General features: G+C 42.3%; 1 protein-coding gene across 7 annotated transcripts in view; it reads right to left on the bottom strand.

Moving 5' to 3' along the window:
- Nucleotides 1–20122, bottom strand: part of rad18 (RAD18 E3 ubiquitin protein ligase) — a 73472-nt gene that overhangs the window by 43728 nt on the left and 9622 nt on the right. For all 7 annotated transcript variants that reach the window (XM_046311159.1, XM_046311165.1, XM_046311161.1 and 4 more), the window contains 4 exons: nt 15960–16059; nt 14374–14561; nt 4629–4699; nt 4374–4434 (listed from right to left, as the gene is read on the bottom strand). In XM_046311159.1, coding sequence (XP_046167115.1) covers nt 4374–4434; nt 4629–4699; nt 14374–14561; nt 15960–16059 — 420 coding nt within the window. The remainder of the gene's footprint in view (nt 1–4373; nt 4435–4628; nt 4700–14373; nt 14562–15959; nt 16060–20122) is intronic.

Genomic DNA, 20122 nt, shown 5'->3' with positions numbered 1-20122 from the left:
GTTGTACCGTGTCGGAGATCTTTGTGGGCTATACTCGGCCTTGTCTCAGGATGGTAAGTTGGTGGTTGAAGATTTCCCTCTAGTGGTGTGGGGGCTGTGCTTTGGCAAAGTGGGTGGGGTTATATCCTTCCTGTTTGGCCCTGTCCGGGGGTGTCCTCGGATGGGGCCACAGTGTCTCCTGACCCCTCCTGTCTCAGCCTCCAGTATTTATGCTGCAGTAGTTTATGTGTCGGGGGGCTAGGGTCAGTTTGTTTATCTGGAGTACTTCTCCTGTCCTATTCGGTGTCCTGTGTAAATCTAAGTGTGCGTTCTCTAATTCTCTCCTTCTCTCTTTCTTTCTCTCTCTCGGAGGACCTGAGCCCTAGAACCATGCCCCAGGACTACCTGACATGATGACTCCTTGCTGTCCCCAGTCCACCTGGCCATGCTGCTGCTCCAGTTTCAACTGGCCTGGGCCCTAGGACCATGTCCCAGGACTACCTGACATGAGGACTCCTTGCTGTCCCCAGTGTACCTGGCCATGCTCCTGCTCCAGTTTCAACTGTTCTGCCTTACTATTATTCAACCATGCTGGTCATTTATGAACATTTGAACATCTTGGCCACGTTCTGTTATAATCTCCACCCGGCACAGCCAGAAGAGGACTGGCCACCCCACATATGCTCTCTCTAATTCTCTCTTTCTTTCTCTCTCTCGGAGGACCTGAGCCCTAGGACCGTGCCCCAGGACTACCTGACATGATGGCTCCTTGCTGTCCCCAGTCCACCTGACTGTGCTGCTGCTCCAGTTTCAACTGTTCTGCCTTATTATTATTTGACCATGCTGGTCATTTATGAACATTTGAACATCTTGGTCATGTTCTGTTATAATCTCTACCCGGCACAGCCAGAAGAGGACTGGCCACCCCACATAGCCCGGTTCCTCTCTAGGTTTCTTCCTAGGTTTTGGCCTTTCTAGGGAGTTTTTCCTAGCCACCGTGCTTTTACACCTGCATTGTTTGCCGTTTGGGGTTTTAGGCTGGGTTTCTGTACAGCACTTTGAGATATCAGCTGATGTACGAAGGGCTATATAAATAAATTTGATTTGATTTGATATGTTAAGCAGTGTGGAGCCACAATCATTTCAGTGTGCCCCTGGGAAGGCCCCTGGCTGACAGATTACTACCATTACTACCATAACCTGCCAAGGGCACAGGAGCAAGCTGCAGCTTACTTTTGAGGGGAAATAACACTGGTCTCCATTGACAGAGATCTGTTTGGTTTGGCATTGTTCGATGGTCCAGCTATTCAATAATACAACAGTAACACACTGAGGGTGGAATGGCAATCTTTCTCACGTTTGGAAGTGATAGCGAGACTGCGTCAACCTACTGCATGTGGCCAGCACTCTGTGTTCCTGTGTATGCGTGTGTCTATATCTGTCTGTCTGTCTACTGTGTGTTAGTGTTGCACGGTATACCGGTACCAAGGTAATATCACGGTACTAAAACGTCATGATACCAACATTTTAGAATACCGTAGTACCGTTTAATATGATACTACCAAATATATTTTATCTCAACCAAAGTAAAGATTCCGCTGATTCCTCTTATAAAATGTTAATACAGTTTTGTATATAAAATTCTGTTCTGGCACAAGAAGAAAGGAAATGTGTCTGCTTCACTACTCAAAACATGGGCTTCAAAAGGTACTGTAGGAATCATATAGACTGAATGGATGCCTAAACTATAATCAAAAATCTCTCTTTCTGGTGCTCCTTAAATTCTGTTTGGTGCCTAATGTTTTTAAAGTTGGGAGTAGCGTGTGTATGCGTTTGTGGGAGAGAGAATGGTGTGTGTGTTTATGAGAGAGAGGGAGACAGATTGCGTGAGGGAGGGACAGTCTGTGTGGCTCTGTTTACTGAAGAGTAAAGGTTTCATGCAGTGTTTTTCCCTTCCTGTCACAATGACATTCAGATCGTTATGAATATACAGTGCATTCGGAAAGTATTCAGACCCGTTTAATTTTTCCACATTTTGTTGTGTTACAGCTTAAGGCTAAAATGGATTAAATTGTTTTTTTCCCCCTCAATCTACACACAATACCCCACAATGACAAAGCAAAGTATTCAGACCCTTTACTCAGTACTTTGTTGAAGCACATTTGGCAGCGATTACAGCCTTGAGTCTTCTTGGGTATGACGCCACAAGCTTGACACACTTGTATTTGGGGAGTTTACCCCATTCTTCTCTCAAGCTCTGTCATGTTGGATGAGGAGCATCACTGCACAGCTATTTTCAGGTCTCTCCAGAGAGTTGTGATCGGGTTTAAGTCTGGGCTCTGGCTGGGGCACTCAAAGACATTCCGAGACTTGTCCCGAAGTCACTCCTGCGTTGTCTTGGCTGGGTGCTTAGGGTCGTCTTCCTGTTGGAAGGTGAAACTTCGCCCCAGTCTGAAGCAGATTTTCATCAATCTCTCTGTACTTTGCTCCGTTCATCTTTCCATTGATCCTGACTACTCTCCCAGTCCCTGCAGCTGAAAAATATACACACATCATGATACTGCCACCACCATGCTTCACCGTAGGGATGGTGCCAGGTTTCCTTCAGACATGACGCTTGGTATTCAGGCCAAAGAGTTCAATCTTGGTTTCATCAGACCAGAGAATATTGTTGTTTTCTTGTGGTCTGAGTACTTTAGGTGCAAACACCAAGAGGGCTGCCATGTGTCTTTTACTGAGAAGTGGCTTCCGTCTGGCCACTCTACTACACAGGCATGATTGGTGGAGTGCTGCAGAGATGGTTGTCCGTCTGGAAGGTTCTCCCATCTCCACAGACGAACTCTGGAGCTCTGTCAGAGTGACCATTGGGTTCTTGGTCACCTCCCTGACCAAGGCCCTTCTCCCTCCATTGCTCAGTTCGGTCAGGTTGGCAGATCTAGGAAGAGTCTTGCTGGTTCCAAACTTCTTCCATTTAAGAATGATGGAGGCCACTGTGGGGACCTTCAATGCTGAGTACATTTTTGGTACTCTTCCCCAGATCTGTGCCTCGACACAATCCTGTCTCGGTGCTCTACGGACAATTCCTTCAACCTCATGGCTTGGTTTTTGCTTTGACATGCACTGTCAACTGTGGGACCTTATATAGACAGTTGTGTGCCTTTCCAAATCATGTCCAACCAATTGAATTTACCACATGTGGACTCCAATCAAGTTGTAGAAACATCTCAAGGTGTTGTATTGAGTAGAAAATATTTTGTGTAGCACGAACATTAAGAAAACGGTAACAAAGAGTCAGGGGACGGGGCGAACAGGACTCTAGGACACTAAATGTTTTCCCTGTGGTATCGCGATACCACTTGCGCGGGCCGACCCTGGCCTGACGGATCAGTTATCACAGCACACCAGCTATTTATAGAACCCCCCCTCTGCGAGGTGCCATTAATATTTCAATATTCCTCTTTCTCAAAGTTAGCTCCACCAAGCTATTTCTAGTTCCTCCCACCTTTCATCCTCCTCTTGCTATCACAGCACTTTAACTAACAAACTCTCTCTCTCCCTCTGTCCGGTAATGCAAACACAATCTGGCTCAGTTTCCTCCTGCTGGGTAAAGTCTATTACTTTTCAGAGTTATTCCCTAAAGAGACACTGAAACACCCCAGCAAACCTAAACGTTTCCCTCCTCTTCATGTCTGCTGCAGTGACAGTCCCTGATGCTTAATCACATCTCCAGCACATCTCCACTCCCTCAGGTGCACTTTCAAACAGCCCTCTCAGATATACAGTAACACAGCTATCAGGGGAGCGTATGGTCTTCCTGGCGATTCTCTCCGCAGGAGTTGGTCCTTAGCCATACGAGGGCCTCCCCACATAATGAAGCAGGGTCAATGATGCAGACCTGTTGCACTCCCACTATTTTGATCCAATCTGTGAATGTGAGAGCCACTCCTCTTCTCTTGGGTTGTGGCCTGATTCACTTCACAGCTCTCAGCTTTTTCTGCTAAACTGCAACAAGGACTAAAGTGAGTGCACCACTGGTGGAATGGACTGCAATGACTAAGCACTCTGAACTATAAAACGCACACTGCAGTGTTTCAGAATCGAAGACTTTGCACCAGTGCAAATGCAAACACAAGAGTGAGAATACACTCAGAGCCCAGTGATGCTGCTAAACTAATCTATTTCCATGCCAATCCCTCACCAGGAGTAATCATTCAGATTCACTGAGGAACAAAACAGGGATCCACTGTCAACTGAGTCAATATCGCACACATCCATTTTAGACAATAATACACAACACAGTGCTGAAGTCAATAGAGAAAAGGCTTTCAGAAAACAATTCTGAAGTCCCACTGACAACAGATCAATGGTGGAAGTGCACCACAGAGGTGACTTACTGTAAGTTGAATGCATCTCGTCGATCTTTCCCACACTTTGATTCTTTGAGAAGTCCATGACCTGCAACACAGTTGGACAAACAAAAAAACATGTACTGTAGAGTGATCATTTGCGTTTCAAGAACACACTGGACAAGGTTATTTGCAAGGGGCAATGCCTTTTATTGAACATTATGTCATGTTGGGAACAACAAAAAGTATCCGGGGGTCCTGTGGCACAAGTCAGAGATGCTGTGATCAGGTATTGGTACGTACACGTTTGGTTTTCCCCTGAAGTTGGTTCCTGGCCTTCTCGTTGGCCTCCACTTCATTGGCAATGTCTTTGGCTGTTGACAGAGAATGAAAAGAGACCTTTATGACCCTCCGGATCACAAGCATGGCTTGTTATGTGAACGGTTGTTTTCAACACATTAAGGTCTCTGCCCCTGAGGCCACTGCTGAGGAATTGAAGCACACCCAGAGAAACAAAACAAACAACAGGAAACGATCAAGTGGTTCAAACTTTTGTTTGTGATTTGTACACAGACACACACGAAGAAAGAAGTAGGCATAGCTCAGAGCACCACTTCATATCTAATAGTCTCAGCAAGGGCTGTTGGACTGGATGCTCTGTCCGCCGAGCTTAAAGAGGTAAAGTAGTGTGTCGTTTACAGCCTTTACCCTCCGACATCTTATGCCCAACTACCAACTGAAAAGAGCTAAGAGGTAGGAGGACACACCATTATACATCTAGCATGATCATGTATCAAGGTCACTTACTGACAGTCTAATAGCATGTACCAGTAATATACACCTAAAGATATCACAGAAGCATGACAAATGCCAAGGCAAGAAAAGAATACTCGCTAGAGTAGAAATGATTTAACTGTTGGTAACAGTAGATTCTCAAATCATGTGCTAGGCTCAGAACAGGCCTTGGTGTTTGATTGAAACACTACTTCTCAACAGAGATGGGGTGTGTTCTAGGGAAGGGCATGGTTATAATATTCTTGAATTATTTCTAAATGAAATTCAAATATCCATGTGACATTGTTACATACAAGGATATACCATGACATGTCACATTCATAAATGAATAAAACCAAATGAATGTGTATTTCTTCATGACGTGCAACAATCACAGATGTCTATGTTTTACAAGTTGATATCACAGAGTGCAATAGAGTTCAGTACAGTAGATTACAGTTCAGCACAGTAGAGTACTGAACTGTACCCCCCCCCCCTGGGGTGCATGTTTTGGTTTTTGTCCTAGCTCCCAAGTCCAGAATAGACTATGAGAGGCACACAGTACTGCATAGAGCCATGACCACATGGAACTCTATCCCACATAAAGTAACTCATGCCAGCAGTAAAATTTGATTTTTTTTAAAACTGATAAAAATACACCTTACGGAACAGTGGGGAGTGTGAAGCAACACAAACATAGACACATGCATACAAACGATAACATATGCAATATACACACATGGATTTTGTGTTATAGATAAGAATGTATGAATGTATTGTAATGTTTTTAATATGTATAACTGCCACCATTTTGCTGGACCCCAGGAAGAGTAGATGCTGCCTTGGCAGAAGCTAATGGGGATCCATAATAAATACAAATACTACACAGCTGATTCAAATAAAAAACTCATCATCAAGCTTGGATTATTTTAATCAGCTGTGTAGTGCTACGGCAAAAACCAAAACGTGCACCCAGGGGGGTCCCAGGACCTAGAACAGTACTGACCTAAACTCTACTCTACTTTTCTTTACTGTACTGTAGTGCTATACGGTATTGTATTGTACTGTACAGTACAATAAAGAAAAGTAGAGTATAGATTAATATTTTGCCGAAATCTAACAAATTTCAATATAGGGAATAATTCCTGGGAAATACCTTGTTCAGGGGCAGAGCAACAGATTTTTACCTTGTCAGCTCGGGGATTCGATCTTGCAACCTTTCGGTTACTAGTCCAACGCTCTAACCACTAGGCTACACCACCATGTAAAGATTTCACAGCAAGTGAAACTGATGTTAAGTAATGATAGAGTAACTTCGATCGCCAATGACTGTTATGAATTGCGAAACAGGTCGTTAATACATTGTGAGAGTTATCCTCAATTAATTCAGTGCATTTCAGCAGTAGGCATAGGCTCTCTCGAAAGAGTGCGCATTCAGGACACACAGACACTCAGTAGGCTATAGCATTGTCGATTGATACAAACTTTGTAACGGCAGTCAAACAAAAGTCAAATTACCAAAGTTGTAAGTTTGCTAGATAACCTCCAACTAATGACAGAATATCTCCTATTTATCAAAATCGAGTTGATAATTATACAGATAGCAGATCAGCTCATGAATAAGGGTCAGATGAAAAGAGGAAATGTTTTAAATATGAATGTATCTTAACGGAGACCAACTCTGTAAAAAAAAATTACCATAGTGGCAGACGGCAGGGAGAGGTGAGGGAAGTGGTGATTGAAGGATGATACCAGGCAGCCCACTGGCTCCACCCCTGAGCCTTATATGGACTTCCTGCCCCCAATGAGGCGAGCCTATAGGTCATTAAGCCAGGGAGTACTTGGGGATAAAAGAGGAAGCGGCCTGCACAAAGAGGCAGAGAATGGAGAGGGAAGCATGTGTTGAAGAGTGTGATGAGAGAAATATTTGTCTGATTACCACCACTGTGCACCGAACCGGTTTGGCTGAGGACCTGCGTTTTAGGATTACCCCTGGAGAACGGAGCAGACAACGAGACCAGATTGTGGACTGTGAAATGGTGAATTCCCCACTTTTCTCAAGTGTGCAAAACTCCAATAAACTTCCAATTTGCATTCTAGTTGTGCTCCTTGTGCGTGTTTGGTTATTGAACTTGGTGACGTGGAAACCCCACACCCTTGAACCTGCTACAATATCTACTCTCATACCATTTATTGATCACATATTCTCTACAGAAGCTCTCATAAGGGCAGCAATACGAGACACGAGTCAGGATTGGGACGGTAGGACAATAGCCTAGGCTATAAATAAAGCTATATAAAGGCTACTACGAGTGACACAGTGGTCTAAGAAACTGCATCGCAGTGCTAGCTGTACCACTAGAGAACCTGGTTCGACTCCAGGCTCCCGTCACAGCCGGCCGCGACCGGGAAACCCATGGGGCAGCACACAATTGGCCCAGCGTCATCCAGGTTAGGGGAGAGTTTGGAAGGCCGTGATATTCTTGACCCATCGCACTCTAGCGACTCCTGTGTCTGGCCGGGCACAGTGCACCCTGACACAGTCGCCAGTGTACAGTGTTTCCTCCGACACATTGGTGCGGCTGGCTTCTGGGGTAAGCGGGCATTGTGTCAAGAAGCAGTGCGGCTCGGCTCGTTTGTGTTTCGGAGTACCCACGGCTCTCGACCTTCGCCTCTCCCGAGGCTGTACAGGAGTAGCAGCCATGGGACAAGACTAACTACCAATTGGAAACGACGATTGAGATTCAGTAAAAAAAAATTACAGTGATTGATTATCTGAAAAGTCACAGGCTTTTGGTCGGGAGAAGGACAGGCTACATAATGTGAGTTAAGCGCAAGCAGACTTGTATAACATGCTAGCAAAATAAATCACTGTAATCAGCTAATATATGAGCAAACTAGAATAAAAATCAATAGCACTGACCTCAACTTAGCTAACAATTCAAGCCTAATTGTTACCACATATCCAAACAGAGATTCGGTGAAAACAAAAATTTGACTTTTCTAGACGATTCCCCTACTCATCTTGCTGTCCCAGTCAAAACGGTGCTGAAATGATCATCTAGGTAAGCACACACACAACTATTGCTTTAAATTAGCATAACAGTTGATATAACTTTGGGAGACTCAGTATAAGCAAGAATTTGATACATGCCTTGAAATGCATTAGCCTGCATTATTTAAATATTTTCATAATTCAGTTGATCATTACTGAAGTGAGTTGTCTAGGCCCCAATGACTGTTTCCTTGTCTCCTCACTCCGCTTCTGCCCACCTCCGCCGCATCGTTCTCAACACCAGTTTCAATCAATATAGCACACTGTTTTCTAGAAATCTAGCTTTTTTTCAGGTTCGGCTCATTTAATTTCTGTGATGTCAAACCAGGCATGGGCTCGGGCTTCAGCTCACCGGAATTGGGTCCGACCGGGATCACATTTCCAGTTCTGATGAGAACTCTAAACTGCATTTGGGTTTTGTGTGCAGTCCGGCAGTATCAATTATGTGCTTTGAATTTATACCGACTTTGTGTGACGTAAATACACTAGGCTAAAGATTTCCATGTGACAATCTGTTTGAATAATGTGATGTTTAATTTTTCCCAATCAGCTGCTGTGCTTGTGTATTTTGTGGAGTTGCACTCGTGCACATTGGGGAATATTTTTGTAATTTTCCGGGTCTTGTCATTTTATGTCCCGGGATCCTGGTTACCGGTTTAAATCCCTAGTCAATACAATACAGTACAGTACTGTAGGGTAGAGTTTAAATCAAACAAAACTTTATTGGTCACATACAGTTGAAGTCGGAGTTTTACATACACTTATGTTGGAGTCATTTAAACTTGTTTTTCAACCACTCCACAAATTTCTTTTTAACAAACTATAGTTTTGGCAAGTCGGTTCAGACATGTTTTGTTTACAGACAGATTATTTCACTGTATCACAATTCTAGTTGGTCAGAAGTTTACATACACTAAGTTGACTGTGCCTTTAAACAGCTTGGAAAATTCCAGAAATTTATGTCATGGCTTTAGAAGCTTCTGATAGGCTAATTGATATCATTTGAGTCAATTGGAGGTGTACCTGTGGATGTATTTCAAGGCCAACCTTCAAACTCAGTGCCTCTTTGCTTGACATCATGGGAAAATCTAAAACAAATCAGCCAAATACCTCAGAAAATGAATTGTAGACCTCCACAAGTCTGGTTCATCTTTGGGAGCAATTTCCAAACGCCTGAAGGTAACACGTTCATCTGTACAAACAATAGTATGCAAGTATAAACACCATGGGACCACGCAGCTGTCATACCACTCAGGAAGGAAACGCATTCTGTCTCCTAGAGATAAATGTACTTTGGTGCGAAAAGTGCAAATCAATCGCAGAACAGCAGCAAAGGACCTTGTGAAGATGCTGGAGGAAACAGGTACAAAAGTATCTATATCCACGGAAAAACGAGTCCTATATTGAAAGGTCGCTCAGCAAGGAAGAAGCCACTGCTCCAAAACCGGCATAAAAAAAGCCAGACTATGGTTCGCAACTGCACATGGGGACAAGATCATACTTTTTGGAGAAATGTCCTCTGGTCTGATGAAACAAAAATAGAACTGTTTGGCCATAATGACCATCGTTATGTTTGGAGGAAAAAGGGGGAGGCTTGCAAGCCGAAGAACACCATCCCAACCGTGATGCATGGGGGTGGCAGCATCATATTGTGGGTGTGCTTTGCTGCAGGAGGGACTGGTGCAATTCACAAAATAGATGGCAACATGAGGGAGGAAAAGTATATGGATATATTGAAGCAACATCTCAAGACATTGGTCAGGAAGTTAAAGCTTGGTCGCAAATGGGTCTTCCAAATGGACAATGACCCCAAGCATACTTCCAAAGTTGTGGCAAAATGGCTTAAGGACAACATAGTCAAGGTATTGGCGTGGCCATCACAAAGCCCTGACCTCAATCCTATAGAAAATGTGTGGGCAAAACTGAAAAAGCATGTGCGAGCAAAGGAGACCTACAAACCTGACTCCGTTACACCAGCTCTGTCAGGAGGAAGGGGCTAAAATTCACACAGCTTCTGGTGGAAAGCTTATGGAAGGCTACCCAAAACATTTGACCCAAGTTCAACAATTTAAAGGCAATGCCACCAAATACTAATAGAGTGTATGTAAACTTCTGACCCACTAGGAATGTGATGAAGCAAATAAAAGCTTAAATAAATAATTCCGTCTACTATTATTCTGACATTTCACATTCTTAAAATAAAGTGGTGATCCTAACTGACCTAAGAAAGGGATTTTTACTTGGATTAAATGTCACGAATTGTATAAAATATATATATATATATATATATGTATAAAAAAAAATATATATATATATATATAAAAAAACTGAGTTTAAATGTATTTGGCTAAGGTGTATGTAAACTTCTGACTTCAACTGTACATGTTTAGCAGATGTTATTGCGGGTGTAAGAAATGATTGTGCTTCTAGTTCCGACAGTGCAGCAATATCTAACAAGTAATATGTAACAATTTCACAACATATACCCAATACACACAAATCTAAGTAAAGGAATGGAATTAAGAATATATAAATATATTGATTAGCACTGTCAGAGCGACAGACTGAGATACAGTAGAATAGTATAAAATACAGTGTGGAAATATGAGATGAATAATGCAAACTATCTAAACATTATTAAAGTGACATTATTAAAGTTACATTAAAAAGTGACTCGAGTTCAATTTATTAAAGTGGCCAACGACTTCAAGTCTGTGTATATATGCAGCAGCCTCTATGCGCTAGTGATGGCTATTTAACAGTCTGATGGTCTTGAGATTAAAAAACAGCTTCGGTCTCTTGGTCCCAGCTTTGATGCACCTGTACTGACCTCGCCTTCTGGATGATAGCGGGGTGAACAGGCAGTGGCTCGGGTGATTGTTGTTCTTGATGATCTTTTTGGCCTTCCTGTGACATAGGGTGCTGTAGGAGTCCTGGAGGGCAGGTAGTTTGCCCCCGGGTGATGCGTTGTGCAGACTGCATCACCCTGTGGAGAGTCCTGCGGTTGCGGTGCGTTGCAGTTGCCGTACCAGGCGGTGATACAGCGCGACAGGATGCTCTCAGATGTGCATCCGTAAAAGTTTGTGAGGGTTTTAGGTGACAAGCCAAATTTCTTCAGCCTCCTGAGGTTGAAGAGGCATTGCTGCGCCTTCTTCACCGCACTGTCTGTGTGGGTGGACCATTTCAGTTTGTCAGTAACGTGGAGGCGGAGGAACTTAAAACTTTCCACCTTCTCCACTGCTGTCCCGTCGATGTGGATAGGGGGGTGCTCCCTCTGCTGTTTCCTGAAGTCCACGATTATCTCCTTTGTTTTGTTGATGTTAGTACAGTAGGCTTGGGCGGTATCCAGATTGTCATACTGTTCATGTACCATACAGGGATTTTTGGTAATACTGGCACTGAACACATTCAAACCCCCCTTAGCCTCTATAATCCGAAGTAAATCCGAAGTATATGTAAAATCCTTTGGAGAATGCTAATGAGTGCATTGCAAACATTTTATACGGTCTCTGACCTAAACTATTTGCAGGACATACATCCCAGCTCATAAAGTTTTACAAGTATCAACAACAACAGAAAACACTACTCAGAGTTTGCTGCACGTACAAAACAAGTATTAGACAACATGGCTCTTGCTCCAGGAGGGGATCTCTGGTGTTAGACTACCAAGCGAAGCTTGATTTTGGAAGAAGCTACCCACTTAGCTAACTAGCTACTAAATTAACAAACCAAATGCACAACTGCAGAGCATTTAGCACATTTTAGACAGTTAACGTAATAGTTATAAGATATCTAGCTGGCAAACATTTAGTTGTGAATTCCATACTTCAACTAGCACGCTCCCGTAGCACATGCTGCACAACAGTGAGTGACTCACAGGGCTCTGGTCTCTCGTCATTGTGTGCTTGTTAACAAACACCACGTGACTCGGAAATACCGGTAAGCTTCATAATGAAAAATTACGTCGTAAACTCCTAACGTATTGCACAAGTTGACTGCAGGTATTTTCTTAAAATGTTGCTACAAAGATATTTATTTATTTAAAAATGTCAAATAAATAGTTTTAAATAGTATTGACGGTATTGATTAATCATCCCGTGGCTATTTCCAAATACCCCGGTAAACGGTATACCGCCCAAGCCTACAGTACAGTAGAGCACACTAGACTAGAGTACCATATAATTAACTATACTGTACTGAACTCTACCGTATCGCACTGTAGGGATGGGCATTTGAAATTATTTCACTATTCGAATAAGATCATGATTTCCAGATATACATACACGTATTTACATATACAGTGCATTCGGAAAGTAGTTAGACCCCTTGACGTGGTGGCAGTATCCTGCCGTGGGGATGTTTTTCAGTAGTAGGGACTGGGAGACTAGTCAGGATTGAGGGAAAGATGAACGGAGCAAAGTACAGAGAGATCTTTGATGAAAACCTGCTCCAAAGTGCTCAGGACCTCCGACTGAGGCGAAAGTTCGCCTTCCATCAAGACAACAACCCTAAGCACACAGCCAGGACAACGCAGGAGTGGCTTCGGGACAAGTCTCTGAATGTTCTTGAGTGACCCAGCAAGAGCCCGGACTTGAACCTGATCAAACATCTTTGGATAGGACTGAAAGTAGCTGTGCAGCAACACTTCCCATCTAACCTGTCAGAGCTTGAGAGAATCTGCAGAGAAGAATTGGACAAACTCCCCAAACACAGGTATGCTAAGCTTGTAGCGTCATAACCAAGAAGATTTGAGGCTGTAATCGCTGCCAAAATGTGCTTCAACAAAGTACTGAGTAAAGGGTCTGAATAATTCCTTTAAAATTATTTTTAATACATTTGCAAAAATTGCAATAGAAATAATAAGTTTATGTCATTATGGAGTATTGTGTGTAGATTGATGAGGAGGAAAACAATTTAACCAATTTTAGAATAAGGCTGTAGCGTAACAAAATGTGGAAAAAGTCAAGTGGTCTGAAAACTTTCCAAATGCACTGCATGTATTTAGATTTTGTGTAGGCCAGTCTCAAACGTGTATCTTCTCTTTGTGACAGATGGGGGTTTAAACAGCTTCCAATTAATTTGCCTGTATTTATTTATCTGAATGTATTTTTCAAATCAAAATCATACATGATTTATATAGCACATTTCAGACATGAATGCAACGCAAATATTTACTACAAACATAAGAGGATAAAAAACACAAGACTAAAAAGGCAACCTAAGGAAAAGAAAAGATGAAAAGGCGTGTTGTAAAATCTCTTTAAATATGTCCACAGTTTCGACCCCCCCTTAGGTTTTCTGGCAGGCTATTCCAGAGGCTGGGGGCATAGTAAGTAAAGGCTACCTCTCCATGCCTCTTGGTCCTAGGCTTTGGGATAGTTAAAAGGCCAGTGCCAGAGTATGTGAGGGACCTATTGGGTACATAACTCAAAAGCATGTCTGATTTGTATTGGGGTGCACAATTGTGGATTGATTTAAAAACCAATAGAACAATCTTAAAATGTATTCTAAAACTCACTGGCACCCAGTGCAGAGACTTTTAAAATATGGTGTAATGTGTGCTCTCTGTCTGGTCATGGTAAGTTCCTGTGCTGCAGTATTGTGAATGTTTTGCAGTTGACCAATGGCTTTCTTGGGTAGGCCAGACAGGAGAGCATTACAGTAGTCAAGCCTGCTTTTAATAAAAGCAGAATGTCTCTGTATCAACCTGAGATGGAAACGTCCACACACGTATTTATTTAAAATGCATTAGGGTTAATATTATTGCTTGGATAACCTTATCTACTATTATGTATTGATTTATTTTCCTTCTTTATGCGGTGCGCACTGCACAGAAAGCCAAAATAATTTTCACTGAATCATCACTGTGTATCTTTAATGTGTCATTTACTCCCGTAAGGGATGGGTTGTCAACTGGGGATTTGACACAAAAAAAACATTTAATTAATTCAGTCAGTCTAAGGCTCTATGATTTTTTTTAAACCGCCAAACAAAAGCTGTTGTGTATTTTTTTTGTAATGGATGTCAATCATGAATCAACAATGGCCAGAAAAGTCTGAAGCTTTCTAGCAGTTATACAATGATGGCTTTGAATGATGGAAAGTCAATTTATGGTGGCCAGAAAACTGCTCTGGCATTTACTGTCAGAATTTTACCATCATCCATGGTTGACTCCCTGCCATCGTCATTATTCGACCACAGTGAAAATGGCACTCTCACCTGATTTCGGTTCCAGGGCGTCACACTGGGCATTGTAGAAGTGTACAAAGTCCTGGTGCCTCCTGACCAGCTGATCTTTGTTACCCTGGACAGAGAGGTGGCACTCCTTCAGCCTCCTCTTCAGCTCCTGCATGGACAGCAGTGTGTACACCAGCTTCCCCATCGGCCTCCTCTTAGCACCTAGGGAGCTGTGGAACATGAAGCCATAAGGAAAATCAGTTTATAACCGACTATAACATGGTCATTAGATATTAAGCCTACACAGTTACGAGCTCTGTAGTGAGACAGATATTCAGTGGTACTATTATTCCATGATGAACTACAGTGTGACGTGTTGTTGTTGCAGCTCTCAGACCTCTGGCTTGCCCAACAAGAGTCCATCATAGGGAGGGCACCACAGAGGAAGACAACATGAATGTTATAGTTAACCTAAGGCCTGATATACAGGGAGGGAGGGGGGCTCTGTTTAAAAAATATATATTAGAAGCCGGGAGTCACTCAGCTACCACTTGTCAGATCAGATGCATATAATTAGAGCCAGGCAACTTGGCAGCGGTGTACAGTATAAAGCGCTTTCCTATCACTGACCTCCCTGTAAGGCCAATAAATCAATTGGGATTTTAGCTGGGCTTTCCAAGTAATTATTTTTCAGTTCACTCAGTTCGGTCCCCTCTCCTACCACAAAAGCATAATGTAGACTAGACTTTCAAATAAGCTGCTTTTCAGATAGAAAGTCCATGACTAATTCAGGGCCGGATAAGGTTCTGCCCACATGGCATCTTTTCATCACCAAGCTGCATTGAAAACTCTCCAGCTCCTATGCAGAGCTGTGTGGCAGGTCAAATGTGTTGAAGAGTATAGGAAATTCTGTAATCCATCACTCTGACATCAAGGTCCGCCACACATCAAGGGTTCCATGCTGTCACGCACACTTGCCTGCTTCTGACGGAGCCTCAGATATCACAAGCCTACATTAATCATAACGTGGAACCATGCATTAGATTTAAGCAGAAAGGAATATTTCCAGGTTGTAGACATCAATTTCCTTAGAGGAATGAATATCGTCTCCCCAAACATAAATCTAAACATGATATACAACACAGACAGAGACACATTCAAATATAAGTAATATACCCCACCTAGAGCTAGCTTTACATCAGGGTTAATCTTGAGTGGCACAGCGGTCTAAGGCACTGCATCACAGTGCAAGAGGCATCACTACACACCCGGATTCGATCCCGGGCTGTATCACAACCGGCTGTGATCGGAAGTCCCATTAGGTGGCGCACAATTGGCCCAGCGCAGTCCGGGTTAGGGGAGAGTTTGGCCGGAGTAGGCCATCATTGTAAATAAGAATTTGTTCTTAACTGACTTGCCTAGTTAAATAAAGGTTAAATAAAATAAATAAATAATACAAAATGTTATGAGAATTCTTTAAAGGGATAGTTCACTTTTTTTAAATTTAAGTTTCAGCTTATTCTCTGACTTCATTAAGTGTTGTTGTTTCAGGGAGGTCAAAAATAAGTTGAAACTTCCAAAAAGTTATCCACCTCTTGAACCCCTGTGAGATGTGTGTCCACTAGTACCTCCTAAGGCTCTCCTTCTTCTCCCCTCGGGTCAGACAGGTGTCCAGGTGCTTGTTGATGAGCTGTTCAGCGATGCCCACAGAACACACAGGACACTCCACTGCAAAACACACACAGAAATAGGATTTAGAGACAAATACACACATAGAAAAAGAGATATTGACCATGTTTACATGCACTACAAAATATCCCGTTATTACTTGGGATGCTCAAGTATTCCATTTTTAAGTTGACGCATATAAACATCATATTCCGTTTACAATAACCCAAATAAGCTTGATTCCCTGTTTTGAGAAACCTGAATAAGACGCCTGGGGACACCGTGGCAAGTAAACATCTCATCCAGTTTACTGTTTGCTTTTCTCGGTCTGCGTAGGCTCAGTTTCACATAGTATCACCTTTGAAGTTCAGATGGGAACATTAATAATTAGAATAGTATCTGAAGTCTGGACACTGACTGTAGGCCACCTATGTAACCTTATCATATTAACTCCTGCAGAATGAAATGTTCCTTGCAGTAAAATGACAGACCAAATGTTTGTCTCGGGAACAGGAATGGAAAAATATGATTGCATTTTTGGAGAAAATGTGAATGCAGTGATATAAAAGCTGACAGTATTTCAATTTCAACCCTATGAAATAAGAATCCAAGACGAACTGAAACACAGTCAGAAACATGTTGGATCGTTTCACAGCTTTCATTTGCTTGAAACCGGTCAACAAAGTGATGTCATTTCAAAATGTTGCACCGAAATTGAAAAACGTCTTCACTCGACGTATGAAGGAGAAACAAAAGAGATTATTTTATCAATGTCTAGACTGTTGATGCATTCATTCTATCAATCTATAACTTTCGGGTAAGCAAGTCATGTATCTATACTGAACAAAAATATCAATGCAACATGCAACAATTTCAAAGATTTTACTGAGTTACAGTTCTTATAAGGAAATCTGCCAATTTATATAGATTCAATAGGCCCTAATCTATGGACTTCACATGAATGGGAATACAGATACGCATCGGTTGGTTACAGATAACTTTTTTTTAAAAGGTAGGGGCGTGGATCAGAAAAACAGTCCATGTCTGGTGTGAACACCATTTACGTCATGCAGCACAACATCTTCTTCGCACAGAGTTGATCAGGCTGTTGATTGTGGAAGATTGTCCCACTCTTCTTCAATGGCTGTGCAAAGTCCCTGGATATTGGCAGGAACTGGAACATGCTGTCGTACACGTCAATCCAGAGCATCCTAAACATGCTCATTTCTGGTGAGTATGCAGGCCATGGAAGAACTGGAAATGTTTAGCTTCCAAGAATGGTTTACAGATCCTTGCGACATGGGGCCGTGAATTATCATGCTGAAACATGAGGTGATGGCAGCAAATGAATGGCACGACAATGGGCCCCAGGATCTTGTCAAATTTCCATTGATAAAATGCAATTGTGTTTGTTGTCCATAGAGTATGCCTGCCCATACCATAACTCCACCACCACGGGGTACCTGCCCATACCATAACTCCACCACCACGGGGTGCCTGCCATTACCAAAACTCCACCACCACAGGGTGCCTGACCATACCATAACTCCACCACCACGGAGCACTCTGTTCACAAGGTTGACATCAGAAAACCGCTCGCCCACACGTCTGCCATCTGCCGGGTACAGTTGAAACCGGGATTAATCCGTGAAGACCACACTTAAACCAGCGTGCCAGTGGCCATCGAAGGTGAAAATTTGCCCACAATGCCAAACTGCAGTCATGTCAAGACCCTGGTGAGGACAACAAGCACGCAGATGAGCTTCCCTGAGACAGTTTCTGACAGCTTGTGCAAAACTTATTTGGTCGTGCAAACCCACAGTTTCATCAGCCTTCTGGATGGCTGGTCTCAGACAATCCCACAGGTGAAGAAGCCGGATGTGGATGTCCTGGGCTGGCATGGTTACACGGGATCTGCGGTTGTGAGGCCGGTTGAACGTACTGCCAAATTCTCTAAAACAACGTTGGAGGTGGCTTATGGTAGAGAAATTAACATTAAATTATCTGGCAACAGCTCTAGTGGACATTCCTGAGGTCAGCATACTAATTGCACTCTCCTTCAAAACTTGAGACCTCTGTGGCATTGTGTTGTGTGACAAAACTGCACATTTTAGAGTGGCCTTTTATTGTCCCCAGCACAAGGTGTACCTGTGTAGTGATCATGCTATTTAATTGGTTTCTTGATATCCCACACCTGTCAGGTAGACAGATTATCTTGGCAAAGGAGAATTGCTCACTAACAAGTATGTTAACACATTTTCACACAACATTTTAGAGAAACAAGCTTTTTGTGCATATGGAAAAATGTTAGGGATCTTTCATTTTAGCTCAGGAAACATGGGATCAACACTTTACATGTTGCGTTTACATTTTTGTTCAGTATAGTTATAGACAAATTGATTAACAAATAGCCTACCTAATATCGTAAACGATATGGAGAAAAATAAGAATATTCTGTTTTTTCATGGTTCAGCAGTGGCGGTTGGTGCCGTTTAAGGCATTTTTAAGGCATTTTTTAAGTTGTTTTTATGAGCATGGCCTATTACAGCATATTGGATGACTGTCATTCATATTCCATTTACCCGGCTTAATGTAACATCGATAGGTTTAGGCTACTAGATGATACTCTAATTTCCCCTATACCCATCATGAGGTTGCTACAACCTAGCCTATGAATGAATGTTTACAACGTAGATCAAGAGAAATTTGAGTAATCAAGGTGGCAGACAGTGACACATTCAATATCGCCTTGCACACTTTCCTGCATCTAGCTGATCTAGGATGTAGTCATTAGTCCAACAGTTGCAAACAAGAATTTATAATGAACAAATGCAGGTATGTTTATCTCCGTTCCGTTGCATAATTCCTTCTCGCAGCTACTCGCTCTCCTACTCTCACCTCTTCCATTCGCTTGTGGGCTTCAGTGCACAACAAATACATCAGCTATCTGTGACCAGGTGAAAAAACCTTTCCAAGCCAAACCTTCACATCATAACCGCTACACACACAGCCTACATTGTTGTCACCATATTAGCAGACGTCATACCCAATATAGCTACTAGAACTAAATCATTATTAAACCCGCTACAATCATGCAGTACAGTGTACAGTCAGCAAGCAGATTAGCAGTTACACCGGCAGGCCCCGGTGGCAATAAATTATTCAAACCAAAAGCTACCAGAGTTGTATTTTTTCCACTTTCACTTAGCCAGCGAGCTAACATAGCATCCCTCTCGGATTGAGCCAGGTGTTTGAGCAAGCTAAACTAGCTAGCTGTATTTGCAAACTAAGTGAAGCTCTCTCTTGCTTCTTCAATCTAGCTTTCCACTGTGTACTGTTGAGGCTGTTTCAATTATTTGGTGAAGTGAATATATTTAGCATAGTTTTATCTAAAAGGGATAAGTTGAATGTTTTATTATTAGACATTTTATGAAATTCACTGAAAATGATGGTCCTCCCCTTCGTCCTCTGAGGAGCTTCCCCTGAGATACAGGGGAAACTCAGGAGTGGGATATCAAAGGTGCATGTAAGGGCCCTATAAAATATGTTGTTTTCTTTTTTTACATTTAAATTTTTCCTAAATTGTTTTCTCTGTTTAGTTTTCCAGGTATCTGTTTTCCTGTTTTTCCCTCTCAAAAATCACACATTTTTTAATAGAAAAACCACTAAATTGTATGTTCCAAGTCCATAACAATGGTTAAACTGGAGACCACTTGAGGTCTGGTAAAAAAAATATATACAGTGGGGCAAAAAAGTATTTAGTCAGCCACCAATTGTGCAAGTTCTCCCACTTAAAAAGATGAGACCTGTAATTTTCATCAAAGGTACACTTCAACTATGACAGACAAAATGAGGGAAAAAATCCAGAAAATCACATTGTAGGATTTTTTTATGAATTCATTTGCAAATTATGGTGGAAAGTAAGTATTTGGTCACCTACAAACAAGCAAGATTTCTGGCTCTCACAGACCTGTAACTTTTTCTTTAAGAGGTCCTCTGTCCTCCACTCGTTACCTGTATTAATGGCACCTGTTTGAACTTGTTATCAGTATAAAAGACACCTGTCCACAACCTCAAACAGTCACACTCCAAACTCCACTATGACCAAAGAGCGGTCAAAGGA

Source organism: Oncorhynchus gorbuscha, linkage group LG18 (assembly GCF_021184085.1).
Source record: "Oncorhynchus gorbuscha isolate QuinsamMale2020 ecotype Even-year linkage group LG18, OgorEven_v1.0, whole genome shotgun sequence".
NCBI classification, from domain to species: Eukaryota; Metazoa; Chordata; class Actinopteri; order Salmoniformes; family Salmonidae; genus Oncorhynchus; species Oncorhynchus gorbuscha.
This window is presented reverse-complemented; position numbering and strand designations above follow the sequence as displayed.